The sequence below is a fragment of the Penaeus vannamei genome, chromosome 17 (genome assembly GCF_042767895.1).
Source record: "Penaeus vannamei isolate JL-2024 chromosome 17, ASM4276789v1, whole genome shotgun sequence".
NCBI classification, from domain to species: Eukaryota; Metazoa; Arthropoda; class Malacostraca; order Decapoda; family Penaeidae; genus Penaeus; species Penaeus vannamei.
The window spans coordinates 36,723,206-36,734,785 of record NC_091565.1 but is presented as its reverse complement, the minus strand read 5'-3'; the positions used below and the strand labels follow the sequence as shown (position 1 = coordinate 36,734,785).

General features: G+C 35.0%; 1 protein-coding gene across 2 annotated transcripts in view; it reads left to right on the top strand.

Moving 5' to 3' along the window:
* Nucleotides 1–11,294, top strand: part of LOC113806684 (GDNF-inducible zinc finger protein 1) — a 15,659-nt gene extending 4,365 nt beyond the window's left edge. For both annotated transcript variants that reach the window (XM_027357848.2, XM_070132281.1), the window contains exons 3-13: nucleotides 137–340; nucleotides 524–758; nucleotides 1,556–1,801; nucleotides 2,052–2,144; nucleotides 4,027–4,310; nucleotides 5,273–5,383; nucleotides 6,442–6,653; nucleotides 7,196–7,363; nucleotides 7,848–7,993; nucleotides 8,181–8,333; nucleotides 8,632–11,294. In XM_027357848.2, coding sequence (XP_027213649.2) covers nucleotides 137–340; nucleotides 524–758; nucleotides 1,556–1,801; nucleotides 2,052–2,144; nucleotides 4,027–4,310; nucleotides 5,273–5,383; nucleotides 6,442–6,653; nucleotides 7,196–7,363; nucleotides 7,848–7,993; nucleotides 8,181–8,333; nucleotides 8,632–9,135 — 2,356 coding nt within the window. In that variant the 3' untranslated portion in view covers nucleotides 9,136–11,294. The remainder of the gene's footprint in view (nucleotides 1–136; nucleotides 341–523; nucleotides 759–1,555; nucleotides 1,802–2,051; nucleotides 2,145–4,026; nucleotides 4,311–5,272; nucleotides 5,384–6,441; nucleotides 6,654–7,195; nucleotides 7,364–7,847; nucleotides 7,994–8,180; nucleotides 8,334–8,631) is intronic.
* The last annotated feature ends 286 nt before the right edge of the window (nucleotides 11,295–11,580 follow it).

The window sequence follows — 11,580 nt, the reverse complement described above, 5'->3', positions numbered from 1 at the left end:
CTTGTTTTAATGGGTCATTTCACTACCTAAGAATTTATTTCAAATGAATGAATGTTGTATATAGCATGTCAGGTATAGAGATAATTGTACATATGATTTATGTATATGCCCTGATATATCATTTTTGCCCTTCCAGTACTAAATATGAAGCTGAATACATATGGGTGAGCCCATCATCAAAGGGTGACACATATGCCCTCTGTCGCTGGTGCCAGGTGGACATCTGTATTAAGTCTGTGGGAGCAAAAGGTCTGCGAGACCATGAGATAACAGGACGGCATAAACAGAAAGCTAGTGATCAGCCCTTACCAACTCCAGCTTCCAGTACACATTTGAATAAGTGAGTTTGCAGATATATATTACTGATAAGCATTAGATGTGTGTGTATATATATTCTTAACTTTATATTTATGTTTTTTTTGTTTTGTTTTGTTTTTTATCTTTTGTATTAAGCTTGGAATAGTAAGAAAAATACAACTACTTTGTCTTTTTAACACATTTTGTTCCTTTCCCTGATGTTTAGTGCTGTATACCCTGTCCTAGAAGTGGAAGGTGGCGTGGAGCAGCAGGGTGGAGAGCCTCTAGGTTCCCCAAGACCCGTGACTCCACAGACACCAAACACTCCCCTCAGCCCACAGGGAGAGGATCTTCCCCAACACCAGCCTACACTAATTGATCTTGGAAATCAACTTCCTTCTACAGCAGCTTCAGTTGCTACGGGAATTCCACCTCCACGTTCAACCACAGTGCAGCCCAAGGTTAGTAATACTAGCATCTCTTTGTGTCTTTTTGCTGGAGTGTTAACAGAACAAAGCAATTTGGTATTTTTATGTCAAAGTAGGATAAATAAAAAATACTTATTTGAATTGAACATTGCATATATCCTTGTGTGACATGATACAAAATAATTTTATTTCCCCAAGTGTAAATGCTGTTGGAAAACACCTGTGAGGATCTAAATAGTGATCATTAGTAATTTCTAAATAAGATGTCTCAAATTCTATAAGATAATATATTCTGGCTCCAGGTATACCTCTTTGTACCTTTTTCATTCATTATATCATATTAATGTATTCTCATTCATATGTATATGTTTATATATGTATATATATATATATATATATATATATATATATATATATATATATATATACATATATATACATATATATACATATATATATATATATATATATATATATATATATATATATATATATATATATATATATATATATATATATATATATGTATATATATATATATTGTATATATATATATATATATATATATATATATATATATATATATATATATATATATATATATATATATATTTATGTTTATGTTTATATATCTATCTATATATATCTATCTATCTATATATGTATATGTATATATTATGTATATATTAATATGTATATTCATATATTTATATATTTATATGTTTATATATTTTAGATTCCCAAATTACTTATAACATATGGAAGGATTATATAAGGAGAGTGTGTGATCATGGTTGTTGATTGATATTTTGTTGCATGTTCCTTGCCAGGTTGTTGATGAGTCTCTAGTGATAGAATATGATGAGCCAGATACATGTGATACAACTGATTCAACGGTAGAAAAGGTTTCAAATGGAACTACAATTAAAAGAGAAACGGATGAGAAATTTCCAGCAAGCACAGATGATCTCACGTGTAATGTGTGTGGTCGGGAATACACACAGTGGACACAGCTTAAGAAACACTTGTTGGAGCATATTCTTATTGCACAAAACTCTGCGGAAAACAAGCACAAGGTAGGAATAAGAGATCAGTGTAAATCAACTTGTATGAGGAAAACCATTCTAACTTTGTTAATATTTGATGTCATATGAGCAGTTGAGGTGAAAGGAAGTAGATCATAAGATAATATGAAAGGTATCTGTCACGAATAACTTATACAATTTCATTTCTTAAACCCGTAAAGTGCATTAAATGGATACTAAATAGTACTTTTCATTTATGTATAAAGTGAAATCCACTTCAAAATTCAGTGTGATTTTTTAGGGTAGTGGGAAGAGTCGTGCAAGACCAACCAGTGGGAGGAATGCAAAAGCAAACAAAGGAGGAAGCCAACAAGGAACAGGAAATCAAAAGCAGGTATGGAATTGCTAAATTAAGTCAAGGCATGAGATTCTTCAGTGATTTTTCCAATATTGATCATGAATAGGAATAACTACTGAGAGTAATCGTAAGTAGATAGATAAAAAGCCAATCAGGTTTTTTTTTTCTCTCTCTCTCTCTCTCTTTTTTTTCTTTTTTTCTTTTTTAAGTTAACAACATTACATGGGGACTTTAAGCCAATGACTGTGGGTTTGCATACTGTCCACACTTGTTTTTAGTGAATTTTGTTGAACATAGATGGCTCCACAAGTGCTCTGTCATTAAAGAGGCAATTAGTAGGCCCCAATGACTGTGCCTGAATTCACATTCCAAGAATTTGCGGGGAGAAAATCAGGGAGTCAAAGAAAAGGGTAAACAGGAGAGATAGGTAGGATCAATGATTGACTTATTGGTAACTAAGCACATTTAGAGCCATTTCTCTGGTAGCACAATTAATAAACAAAAATTAAAATTACAGTGGACATGGCTTGTATATGATACCATCTGCAGTCATGGGGTTTAATAAGGTACTTGGGTACTCGATAAGATTAAACCCTGGTATTCCCCTGGTACTTTTGAAATAGAAGAGCATCACTTTTAAGTAATCAGGCAAACCATTTTTATTTTTATTTAGTTATTTTATTTTATTTTATTTATTTATTTTTATTTTATTTTTTTTTTCCCTAAAGAAAAATGTTGAGTAATAGAGAACTTTTTTTACTAGACTATCTGTTTTGAACCTGTTCAGTCAGTACATGCCTGCGGCGAGGACATTGAAGTCACAGAGAGCTTTATATAACTTGGTAGTGTAGTTCATAACTTTGGGCTGTCAGTCCAAGAAGTCAGCAGACAGATTGGCTTGGCAGCAGGGGTCATGAACTCTCTCGACAGTAGTATTTGGAGATGCTGGTACCTGTGCATAAGGACCAAGCTACGCGTCTTCAAGGCTCTGATAATGCCAATTTTGCTGTACGGTAGTGAAACCTGGACATTATCTTGTGCCCTGGAGTCTCGTCTTGATGCCTTTTGTGATAAGGCCTTGCACCAGATCATAGGGTACTGTTGGCAGGACCATGTGTCCAACCAATGATTGCACTGTGAGACTGGCACAGGACCTTTTATCTGCACAATCTGGGATCACCAACTCAGGCTATACGGCCACCTGGCTTGCTTTCTCCAGGTTGATCCTGCCCATCAGGTTGTCTCTGTTCAAGACAACCCTGGGTGGCGAAGGCCTGTGGGATGACCTAGGAAGTTGTGGTTTGGGCAGATTGACCAAACCTGATGATATATGTTCTTGTGGTGGTTTCAGGTATTCTCTGGTTTTGTTTGATTTTTCATTTTGAGTTTGTTTTCTAAAATAAATCTCTTGAGATGTCAAGATTCTTCTATTGTTATTTTTTATTTCTGTCAGAAGAATGAAAAAAAATGAGATGTAAGGAGAGTGGCAGCTTACTGCCACTCCTTAGTTTGTGATTGAAAGGGTGATAAATAAGAATGCTAATAATTTTCCTTCTTTTATGGTTTGTCTTTTTTAATACATTATAGCCCCAACTCCCTTTGGGTAACAAAATCTTTAAAAACTGGACAGTATTTACAAGTTTCACACGACAGAAATCAATCGTAAATACTGTAATATCGTGATTATTATGTTGATTTTATCAAATTTATCCTTCCCGTCTCCAAAATTAAACATAACTTGATCCTCTCTGAAACAGTGGGGTAGAAGTTTCTAAAAGAATAATTTGATATGTCCAAGTATTGCCAAATATTGTAGCAATTTTAGAAAAGAAAGTACACTTATATAGCAAATTCAGTAAGAAATAGCTTGTATTGATCTGTAGCAAAATATTTTCAACTTATATGTGTTACCCTTCAGGAAAGTGCAGCTGAAGAAAATGCAGTAAAGAGACGTGGGCGACCTCCAGGCAGTAGGAACAAGGGCCGCTCCACAGGAACAAACGCAGGAGCAAGCCAACAGACTCAGAGGAGAGCTTCACGTCAGCGCTCAAACCCTAAGAGCAATGCAGCACAAGAAGCAGTTGTCGATGACCCCCTTTTCATTGACTCTGAAGCATGTGATACAGAAGCCAATGGCACAAATTCAACACAGAGCAATGATAATGATGGGGAAAATTATGAGGATGATGATGAAGATGGAAGGTACAAATCTGTGAATATGTAACGATTCATCTCAGAATTCATAAATCAATTTCATGCTGAGGCTTTTTTTTTCTTTTTTCTTTTATATCCAAATAGAAAACCAGGATTTGATTTGTTTTGATGTAACTGTGGATATAAAAAAAATTAGATTCCAATTTAGCTGACTGATGATTGTTTTCTGGGAATAAGTTGTTCATAGATACTGATTCTTATTTCTTCTTGTGAATAATGATAATATTAGATATCAGTTACTGTAACTGTAAAAATCAGTTTGAATATGAACTTAAGTTAAATTAATCCAACAGCTCTCAGTTTTTATGTTCAGACCAAGCTGTCTAGGTTGAGCATAGCTTCTCAAAAACAGGCAGATTATTTTTCCTCATTTTTTTTCTATTTGAGGAATTATTTCTGGTTCTCCACCCCCATTCCCCCATCCTCTTGTGCTCCTTTATCTCCCTAAGCCAATCATGGCATCTCCTTTGATAGGTGAATGAATGTGGGGAATACATATGAGTTCCCATAATGTACAACATACCCATTGCACCCTTATTTTTCCCTGAATCAAAGAATTCAGGGCCTTTTGGCATTGTCCATAGCTGTATTTTAAGTACATGAATGTAGGGAGTATAGAATAGGAATTTTTGTAGTTTATGGCATGTACCCCCACAATATCTCATGGTTTATGTCATATATTTATTTCTTAGGCTATTTACATTGGTGCTAGAGTGAAACAAATGCTTGAAAGTTCCAATTTATATTTTTGCCCTCCCTCTACGGAGGCTGTATGAACTACCTTCCCTCCTTCCTTCCTTTACTTCCTCTCTTCCTCCCTCCATTGTTAAAGTTTGAAAATTTTATGCTTTTTGTTGTTAGGCAACAAGGTTATGCTGAAATAGTGTGTTTTTGGGGGGATTAAGGTTTGATAATTATTAAAGATAAAAATCTAACATTATTCCCAACAGCGAGGAGGAATGCAGCGAGAATGCAGGTGGTGAGGAAGACGGAGAAGGATCTGGGAAGCGGAGGCCTGGCCCACTGCAGTGCCGTGTATGTCGTGTCTTATTTTTTAACAGGTGGGTCAAAATTCATAGACATAAGTATAGTAATTATGATATAAGATATATAGAAGGTTAAGGTAAACTCACCAGTGTCAAAATTATCCATAAAATTTATTTAGATATCCATATCCTTCAAAATTCCACAGCAATTAAAGACAGGAAATGAGGTTTCCATGAAAATGGCAGGTAACATAGATGATAGCAGTCATATTTATGCTTTATGGAACCATAGATATTATACTGGCTATCCATATCCTAATGGCACAGTATACATATGTTGTCCACTGTAGTTTATTTTATTTATTTTGTTTACAGTATTGATAACAGTAAGGCCTCAGCCATGCTGCATGTGACACATAGAGGTGCTGTCAACTATTACTTTTTCTTTCAATTTTTTGAAATTTTTTTGGAATGTTGTAAATTTTTGAGTGAATTGTCAATTTTCCAGCCAGATGATAACGATTGTTTCTATTTGAAAACCTTTGAGGCAACTTTTTCAGCCAAGCATAATCAAATCAAGAGCCATGTTCGAGAATGTTTGCATTTATGTTGAATGAAATTAATTGTAATATAAAGTTTATAAGAATAAATTTAGTATATATACTTTAAAACAATAGATAGTAAATATGAAATTTACTATTTATTGAAATGAATAAAATTGTTTACATCTGTGAGAGCAGTGCATGCCATTCTCCTCCAGTTTCAATATCATCTTGGATATGCCTTTCTGAGGATACCAGAGATGGCAGGTACACAAAGAATAAATTGAAAAAGAGGCGTACAATGATATTGTTGTTTCACGTGACTGACATAATTGTTCTTTTAACCAATGTAACTGTGCACCTCAAAAAGTTGACAGGTTGTGAAAAATTGACAAGAAAAAAAAGGACGGAAAAAGTGCTAGTGTGACAGTACCTTAACTCACCAGGCATATATATATATGTATCTCTCTCTCTCTCTCTCTCTCTCTCTCTCTCTCTCTCTCTCTCTCTCTCTCTCTCTCTCTCTCTCTCTCTCTCTCTCTCTCTCTCTCTCTCTCTCTCTCTCTACTAAAAAAGCAATTTCTCTTTCAGGGGCGAACTAAGGGAACACCAACGTTCAGAGCACAATAATGGGAGGCCGTACCAGTGCAGCCAGTGCCAAAAATTCTTCACCACGAAAAACCACATGGAAGTCCATATGCGGCACAAACACACAACTGGTCCTAATCCGTGCCAGTGTGTTATGTGTGGGAAGGTCTTGTCTTCACGCACCAACTTACGGATACACATGAGAATTCACAAAGGTAGAGTTATGGATATTGGATGGTGCTGCAGGATGAAACTAAAGACACTACTTTGATCACTGGAAATAAACTGAAGATGCTTGGGTTATGATTCTTTTTGATATCACTTCTTTTAAGAGAAAAGATTTATTGTCAGTATAGTTATTAGAAATAGATAAACCACTAATGCCACTTTAATAAGTCTTCAGTATTATAATATTTAGGTAGATTAAGTGTACATTTTTTTTTCTCTATCTCTCTTTTTTTTTTTTGTGTGTGTGTGCGTGTTTGTGTGTGTGTGTGTGTGTGCGTGTGTGTGTGTGTGTGTGAGTGTGTGTGTGTGTGTGTGTGTGTGCGTGTTTGTGTGTGTGTGTGTGTGTGCGTGTGTGTGTGTGTGTGTGAGTGTGTGCACACGTATGTTCGTGCGTGCATGTGTGTGTGTATTAAAGTTTTTGTCACATTCAGTATATGAAGGATGCAGACACTGCAAGACTGTACAGAGTTTAGCAACTGTTACACTTAATATTATTACATTACACTGAGTATGTCATTTTTGTTCTCAGGAGAGAGGCCATTTGAGTGTCCTGTGTGTCACAAGGCTTTTAGTCGGAAAGCAAATATGGAAATGCATGTCGTCTACCATACAGGAGAGAGAAGATTTACATGCGAGATCTGTGGCCAGTCCTTCTTTGCAATCAACGCTCTCAAGAGACATACGAAACTTCATACAGGTTAGTTACTGATTGTTTTATCACGCTGTTGATGGGCATGGCTACATCTGTCATGGAATATCTACTCTTCATGGTGTTCATGTATATATATGCCATGACTTGCTCTAGCAAGGGAGCAGGAAGGGCCAGCAGTACACAGCAAATGCCATGCTATAAAGGCTAGACAGCTGCGAGTAGTCACCAGCCACAGAAACTTTTGGCACAGTCAGTGTAGGGTTAAAGAATAGTATTGTTTTTTTATTTAGCAATACCTTTTATAATTGTATATCTATGTTACTATAATGAAACTAGATTTGATGGCCATAATACTAAATTTCAGATTTACTAGAAACCGGTGGACTGATCTTTGATTTGAGAATGGTCAAACTTTTTTAGACATTTATGAGTAGAATGTGTAATATTAGCATTTAATATGGTATTCAAAATGATTATGGTTATAAAGAAACCAGCACTGAAAATTTTATATATTTTTGGCCAATTGCAGGAGAGAGAGATTACGCCTGTGATATATGTGGAGCTACATATGTAACAGGCACTGATCTTCGGAGACACAGATTGAAACATGACGAAGTGAAACCATACCCATGTCAGCTGTGTGACAAACAGTTCACTCGCTCCCATGATCTCAAGGTCAGTTTTATTCAAAGAATAATAAAAATAAAAAGTGCAGAAAAACATTAATTTATTATTATAGTTTTGTATGTGTAATACACTACTGATGATATTACTAATGCTGATAATGATGATGGAAGGGACAAAGATCTTATCATTTATTATTAAGCATGAATTGATAATTAATTTATCTCCATTTCTATAGGTTCATCTACGATACCATAACAAGGACCTGCGATACACATGTGATGTTTGTAACAAGCAGTTTGTTGAATCTGGAAACTTCAAGCGTCATATGAGACGACACACAGGGGAGAGACCTTACAGTTGTGGCATTTGTCTTCTCACTTTTTCACAGGTAGTATTCAAGGAGCTAATTTGATTACCATTAGAAATTACTTGTATTTGGTTTGGTGCATGTGAAACAGAGTAAAGTTCAGCCCCACATTTATGCATGTACAATGATTCAGTCTTCATCAACACGACTGCTGACATTTATATGTGCCTGCACTTTAGAGAGATTGTGAAGATGACTGTGACTGATATTTAGAATTCAGATTTCTTTTGTGAAATTATAGTTGATGTTATAACTTTGCTATGGAAATAGAGAATAAGCATTTGTTTTAGTGATTTACAATAAACATGATTCTTCAAAGGTACATCACCTGAAAACCCACATGAGAACCAACCACAGTGAGGAGACCGGTGCAGGAGAGGAGACAGGTCAAGGAACAACTGGAGGCAGAGGAAGACCACCACCTCACCGTAATCCCCGTTTGCCATCCAGGCGTACCCCCAAGCCCCCACAGATGCATCAAGCACCTGTGGGTCCCTCTCACACCCAACAGCACTCCCACAACCACCCTCACCTGGCGCCACATTCCCATGGAGTTACACCAAGTGGGAGTGGTGTTGCTCTTCACGCGGGTCAGACGGTTTCCCCTCCAGTTGCTCACTCAGGTACAGTTGCAAGCACTGTGGCACCCACGCACACTACTCAGATCCCAACCTCAGGAGGCGTCAATCACCCAGCAGCCATGACAGGTTTCCTTCACCAGTACAATTCCCATCTGTACAACCACAGTGTTATGCCTCACTACCCTCCCTTGTTTGATATGTGTCCTCAGCAAAATTGTGTTAATCATCTTCCAACTCATTGATTGCTGTGTTGCACTTAGTGTTTATTCATTTTTCATACTTTTTTCCAACACTGGAAAAAATGTTGGGACTTGTATCAAGATCTTTCCATATAGATTGTTACAATCTGTTTAAATCTTTTAGTAATAATATAGTCATCATGAAATGGCATTATTCCTTTTTTTTCATTTTTATTTGGGTGTGGGTGTGGGTGTGTGGTTGGATGGGTGGATGTGGGTGTGTGGATGTGTGTCAGATAGCGTATCATTCACTTCCAAGACATATCATATACTGTATTTGAAAAATATTTCAGGTATACAATATTTAAAAAAGAAAAGAAAAGAAATTGTAATTTGCTGCCGAAGGTGTACTTTTATTTATTCTTTATGTAAGCCAATTCCTATGACAGTAAAATAATGATACTGTAGAGAAGTGGTCAGTTAGACAATAATTTTCAGAAAAGACAGAGACGAGAATGAATAGCTTCATAATGCAGAAGTAGCTGACATACTTCAGTTAAATTTTCATCAGAATTACATGTAATTCTGAAGTTACATTTCTGTTCTCAAGTTACATTTCTTGTATTACAAAATTATTTGTTCTAATTTATGCCTTGTTCCACATACATCGCAATGAACCCTGTTCAACCATATTTAGCTATATTGAAAATTCCTGGTGCCATCTCAGTTCTTGGATATGATCCTTGTGAAGTTTGACTTCATTTTTTTTTAGTAGGATTAATCATAACTAAAACACTTATAGAAGGTTATCCCTCTTGATAGAAATTTTGTGAGAATATGGACAGTGACTAAGTGCCTTTTGATTTTTTGCGATGATATGATCAAGAAAATAGACTTATGCATTGTCAAGTAATATGTATTTTATCATGTTGCAAGACATGATCAAATATTTTGATTTTAGAAATCACTGAAAAATTATATTTAGGTTTGGTTACTGTCAAAGAAATATATATATATATATATTTTTTTTCGGAAATTGGAAAGTACAAATATCAGCCCTGCATAATCATTTTTTTAATCACTCAAATCAGCTTGTGTATAAGTACAGTCTGTGTTCATATTGTGTTCATTTATACCAAGTATGCAAGGAAGGGAATTTGATGCATCAAGATTGTATTCTTGGTTCTTCCAGCCGACGAATGAGAGTTGCAGAAACTACCCAGTGAGATATGTATACGAATGTACTAACTTTGTCCATAATGTGTAACATAATATTAATGTTTGTTGGCTGTTAACGAAAGTGATGGTTGACTATTGCTTCTCATTGAAAGTTCCAACCTGCTGTTTAGACTTTTTCTGATTTTGCCGTTTATTCCTGTATATGTAATTTTTCCTTTATCTTTCTCTCTTTTTGCATTGTTTTCTCTTTCTATAAATCTTTATTTGATATTTGAAATTATATGGAAAATACTATATCAGATTCAAGAGTAAGGATAAAGAAGTTCTTCCTGTAGAGTTGAATTATTTTTTTTAAGATTAGAGTAACTGAAATACGTGGCAAGAGAGAGGGAGCTAAGTACTTACCAGTGATAATGTTGTGCCAAATAACAATATTTGTATGTTATGCAAAAAAGGAAAGAAAAAAGACAACTTTTTCATATACCATATTTTATGTGTGTGTTTTTATTCATGACTGATATCATTTAACTGCATAAAAAATATATTTTTTCATTATGATTTCCCTTCCAGATATTAAGGGTATTTTGTTGTTAAAGATAACTACCTTACCTTATTTTAGATACATCTTTTTTATACAGATGTATTTAAACTGGCATTGACCTACAAAATGCTACCCAGTAAAACTAATTATACTGTGTATGCATCAACAATTACAAACCACGTAATAAAAATAACGAATGATTTCTGTTTAAGGGGTTTTATGATTTTTGATGCTGTTGCCAGCAAGTGATCTGTATAAAGTTGCATTACGAGTAATATTTTCTCCAGCTTATATCCTTGTAACTGTTTGTCGGTTCCGCATGCTCAAATGTCATTATTCAGCCCTTTCAGCCCATTTTTTTGACAGCAAGCCTTGCAAGGATTTAAGAATGGAATTTGATTATCATTAATTTAATTTAATTGTTGTATAGAATATTATCACTCGCAATTTTGTTAATGAAGCATGTAAAATCATTAAATTAATAAATAAATCTAAGAGAAAATATATGTATCTATAGTCTTTCCTTTTAGACATGTCTGTTGTCCCAGCAGGGAACAATACTGACTTAGATCTACCTAAGAAAGCAATGGGTTTAAACATGGAAGAGATATGAGAATGGTTAATAATGTTTTGGGCTCCATTCTATAAATATTACATCTTACTGATAAATGATATCCCTCTGTAATTAGTTGTAGAATGTAATAATTTCTGGTAATTTTTTTGTTGTTTTGGGAATTTTTTTTTTTTTTAATTCAAGTATCACATTCATTAGGTTGGCTCTAGGAAGA